The sequence below is a fragment of the Alligator sinensis genome, unplaced genomic scaffold (genome assembly GCF_000455745.1).
Source record: "Alligator sinensis unplaced genomic scaffold, ASM45574v1 scaffold541_1, whole genome shotgun sequence".
Lineage (NCBI taxonomy): Eukaryota > Metazoa > Chordata > Crocodylia > Alligatoridae > Alligator > Alligator sinensis.
The window spans coordinates 231,414-236,382 of record NW_005842602.1 but is presented as its reverse complement, the minus strand read 5'-3'; the positions used below and the strand labels follow the sequence as shown (position 1 = coordinate 236,382).

The following is a 4,969-nucleotide window of genomic DNA, read 5'->3' as shown; positions in this document are numbered from 1 at the left end:
GTTGAAAGATCATAGTTTTATAGAATTGTCCTTTAAGTTATTTCCGACTTAGACTTGGTGTATGTACTGAGACACTTCAGTGGGTCTGAGCCTTGCATTTCATTGTATACCCTATTAAATGTGAACTTTCTTGTTTTAGCTTGTTCCTTTGCCTTTGTTTGTCCTGCTAATTTTAGTCTTCAATATAGAAAGGTTTTCTGGAACTTAATCAGCAATCTTATTCAGGGATGAATAGGTTCCTTTTTATGAAATACATATAATAATCTGACCATGTGATGTTTATTAAAATGAAATAATATATACCAGTTTCTGAAGCAGCATTCAGGCAATTAGATGTGATAAATAGATGTATTCTAATTTATAGGTTCCGCTTTCCATTTTATTCATTGCAAAAGAAGCAACACTTGGTGCATACTAGAGTTTAGGCGTTTATCGTGGTTTGAGGGATGATCAAACTCTTATAGAATAAATCATGTTTGATCAGGTAGTCTCTCATGGACAATCTCCTTCCTATTTGCAATTAGACATTCAATGTAAAATATTAGTTTGATAATACTTGTAATCATGTCTGAATAGAACTTGTCTCGTATTCATATTTATATTTTTTTCTCTTCTCATACTCCTCAGTTTTTAAATGTGAAACAGCATGAAAATGTAACTTACTGTATTTACCCAAAATCTAAGATGCCTCTGAATTTAAGACTACCCCCCAATAATTAGATTCTACACATGGAAAAATATTTATTTTTATTAACACTTTCCATCTATTGAATCTAATTATTGGAGGATTGCCTTGAATTCATCCCTCCCCCCCTACTGTAAGGGACAGGTGATGAGGTGGTCAGTAATGGGACATGTATTGGGGGGAAACATGGTAGGACAGGTAGTGGGGGACAATAATGGGACAGGCAGTGACAAGGTGATGTGGGCCAATAGGGGTGCAGGCAGGGGGTGGGTAATGGGGACAGGTGGTGGAGGGAGCAGGCAGTAGGGAGTAGGCAGTGTGGAGGTGGTGGGAGAGGCATGCAGTTTGTCCCCTGCCACTTGTTCCTCCCTCCCCGCATTTACCCGCACTTGGGTCTACCCCCCACAGCTTCAGATCCCTTCTCCTCCTCCCCTTCCCTATTCCATGTGGCTTCTGCCTCCTGTAGCCTTGGTTACCCACCCTCCATTTCCCTCTTGCCTCCCCCCACCAAGTCTCTACCCCTTTCCTACTCCTCCACCCCACTTACTTTTGCTATGGCTCCAACAGACTCTGCCCGCACTGCAGCCTGGGGCACTAAGCAGGGCTCCAGCCTGGTCCCATAGCACTGGCACAGAGCTGGCACTGCTGGGCTGAGGCCATTTCCAGGTTGCAGCAAGAATGGAGTCTGTTGGCACTGGAGCAAAGGTAAGGGGGGATGCTGCGGGGGGGAAGAAGGGGAAGGAGACATGGTACAGTGGGGAGACTTGGTGCAGCAGGGGTCGAGGCTTCAGGAGAGGAGTGGCAGAGGTGCAGAGGTGGCAGGGGGCAGGCAGCATCTGTGGTTCTGGCCTCAGCCCAGGGTTAGGGCTAGAGCTAGAACTGCAGTAGCTGCCTATTCCCTGCCACTTCATTCTTGATTCTAAGACAAGGGCCTCTCCTATGATAAATGGAAGAAAAAACCCCATAGTCTCTTAATCAAGTAAATATGGTATATTTTATTGATGATCTCTGGAGTTATACTGGTATTGTACTTACCTCTGAGAAGCTCTTGTATTGGTGTAACTGCTGAGATGTGAACTTGATCTAGAAAGCAAAATGTTTGTTGACATCACTTCAGGGTTACTATTTGTAACAATGCCTGGTAGAACAACAGAAAGGAGAATGACACATTTTGGTACTGATTAGAATGACCTTGAGGTATGTTGTTAGGTTTCAGAAAATAAATGATGGAGTCATAGTTATGCTTAGTTAAGAGAGGATTTGCTCTTCACGTACTTTGCACCTACTTGTAAAGAATCATTGGGCGCATCTACACAAGATGCTTTACTGTGCATTAGACTAATCTAATGCACAGTAAAGCATCATTGTCTACATGTGTGCTGGATTTAGTACACATTAAATTAGTCTAATGTACCGTTTCTAGTACCAACACATACAGGTACTAGATAAATGGTGCATTAGGTAATGCGCAGTAGCACACGTATAGATGCTGACCAGGAGTAGTTTTACTCCCAGGCAGCGGGGGACCACTGCTGGGCCCTGGCTAAGCTCCAGTTAAGGGGGAGCTCTGCCAGCTGCAAGGGCTGCTGTCTCCTGCACATTGGGATAGGTCCAAGAGACAGCTGCCCCTTCAGCTGGCACAGCTCTCCCGGCCCTGTGCCCATTGGGACTGCCCCTGCCCCCCCTGCCAGCCCCTAGGCTGGCACCCAGGGCCTCCTGGAGCTCCCCCTGGCTGCTGCAGAGGGGCAGAGGAGGGCAAGAGCAGCCCTGGACTGGCGATACTCCTGTTGGGCGGAAATCTGTGCTCAGCAGGGCGCACATGTAGATGTGTTCCCGGCCATATTACTGCGTTTTATTTTACTGCGCAATAACCGTACTGTGCATTAATTTCATGTGTAGACGTGCCCATTTTGTATCAGATGGCTGCATGTAGTGCCTTATTCTGTGTTCTTTCCACTCTTATAACTCCCATTATGTTTAGCAAGGGTTTGGATTTGCAGGGATGCAGGACTGGCCACTTAATGTGGCATATTTACAGAATGGATTTGATAGTGCAGAAATGAATGTTCTTTTTTTCTGTTTCTACTAAACATTTGGTTTCTAGTTATTATCAAAATAGCTGATCAAACATATTCCCTTAAAAGTTCTGCTTCCTATAAGACTCACTGTGAGCCAAGTCATGTTTGTTTTACTTGCACAAGAAGTGGCATTCCTTGTATGAACTGGATTTTGTTGTGATAGTTTTGAATAACTTTGGTGCAGGTAAAGCAGTTTGGAAAATTTGTTTGATAATATTTTCATTTTGCTCATTTCTACTGAAAAGCCTTTTTCCTAAGTTGATATTTGAGAGAAAATTTCAGATTAATGTAAAACAACCTTAAGTGAAAAAATGTGAAGAATTACAAAATTCAAAGGAACCATTGTTAAATCATTCTATTGTATCTACATATAGCAGCTACTAAAGGGATTCTACTTGGAAATGATAAAACAATGAACTATAATACCATGCAAGTCTTTATACTAATGCATAGTATATGCATAAATTCAGGATATAGTTTTGTCTTCAACCTGCGTGGCTCATGCCAGCTTAAACCAGATGCTTGTAATTTTATGTTTTAGCTATATTGAGATTTTTAACATTTTATGGTAGGTTGTTATGCTATATTTTATTTAGTAGCATGTTAAAAACCTTTTTTTCTTAAAATTTGCAGCATTACTTCACTGTTCTCTTTGGCCATGAAGGGCAGAAGCCACTGGAGCTCCGTTGTGAAGAAGAAACTGATGGGGATGAATGGGTAGAAGCTATTCACCAAGCTAGGTATGAAACCTATGTCTTAACTTATTCTAAACTGTTTTATTGTTGAGAAGTTGGTTGTGATTTTAAATACAAATGCACTCTCTGTCGTGGAAACACACGCAGCATACTTTTGGGTGAGGTTAGCAGAAGTCTTGTCTTGGGAGTCTTGTCCAGGTATATTGGAATCCCTGATCAGTAAATGCAAACAGATACTGGCTATCCTTATGAACGGGGATAGAGAAAAAAGCAGAACAAAGGTCCACTACTGTGAAATATGTAGCATCTGAAGGGATACAGGAAAGAATAGTGGCAGGGTTAGGGACCACGGGGAAAGCAGGTAAAACAGCGGCATTTACAGCTCGAAGGTCTTGCACAAAGCGATAAGTATCTTTACCAGGTTTCTTGACAGGTAGGATAGGTGTATTACAAGGGGAGCATATTGGGACAATAATCCCTTGCTCAAGGAGTGAGGAAATGACAGGCTTGATCCCTTCCTCAGCTTCCTTTGAGATGGGGTACTGTGGGACACGAGGAAGTGGCTTGGCAGGGTTCAAGGTGATACGCACTGGTTCAGCACTCAGCATGTGCCCCACTTCATTCGCATGGGTGGACCACAGCTGTGGAGGTACTCGTGCCAACAGTTCCTCTTGCAAGTAGGAAGTGTCAGGTTCAGAGTACTCCTGGGTTAGCAAAGCCACAAGCTTGGTTTCCCTATGTTCTGGTACCTCAAGGTAAACACCATCTGGGCTACAATAAATCACGCATCCCAGTTTACACAGCAAATCCTTACCAAGAAGGTTGACAGGTGCACAGGGGCTAAGAAGAAAGGCATGATTCTCAGACAAAGGGCCAATAGAGATGGAGACAGGTTCAGAGACGGGATGTGGGATAGGTTGTCCGCCTATACCGACAGCATTTATAGTTTCAGGAGAATAAGGTAGAAAAGGAAACTCAGCAGCCTTTAGCGTGGAGCGGGACGCTCCGGTGTCGACAAGACAGGAGACAGGTTTACCAGAAATAAGGCATTCAACAAACGGACCAGATTGGTCAGTAGCAAGCAAAGGAGCGATGATGTCACTGTCCCTCAGGCTGTCCTATTCAACACTGGGAAAATTGACAGGAAGTGGAGGTGGGGGCAGGGACTGGGGTCTGGGTCCTTGGCCGGGGCGCTTGGGGCATTCTGATTTCCAATGTCCTTCTTGCTTGCAATAATGACATTGGTTCCCATAGCCTGGGTTTTGTGGGCTCAAGGATCTATCTCTTCCCCTGAATCTACCCGGGCCTCCCCTTCCCCGTCCTCGTCCCCTTCCTCTACCTGGACCCTGCAACTGAGAAATCTGTAAGGCCATTAACTTAAACTCGGCATTGTCTTTAGACCGTTCCAATTTGTTATGAAAATGGTTAGCCGCAGCAAGGACTTCAGTCAAATCTTTAGTTTCCCAGCCAATAATTACTGTTTGAATTTTCTCAGCAATTTTAGGGTAAAG

General features: G+C 43.9%; 1 protein-coding gene across 1 annotated transcript in view; it reads left to right on the top strand.

Annotated features, from left to right (window-relative positions):
• Positions 1 to 2,864: 2,864 nt before the first annotated feature.
• Positions 2,865 to 4,969, top strand: part of RASGRF2 (Ras protein specific guanine nucleotide releasing factor 2) — a 213,336-nt gene continuing 211,231 nt past the window's right edge. The window contains exons 1-2 of the mRNA XM_025214753.1: positions 2,865 to 2,900; positions 3,397 to 3,503. Of these exons, the coding sequence (XP_025070538.1) occupies positions 2,865 to 2,900; positions 3,397 to 3,503 (143 nt within the window). The remainder of the gene's footprint in view (positions 2,901 to 3,396; positions 3,504 to 4,969) is intronic.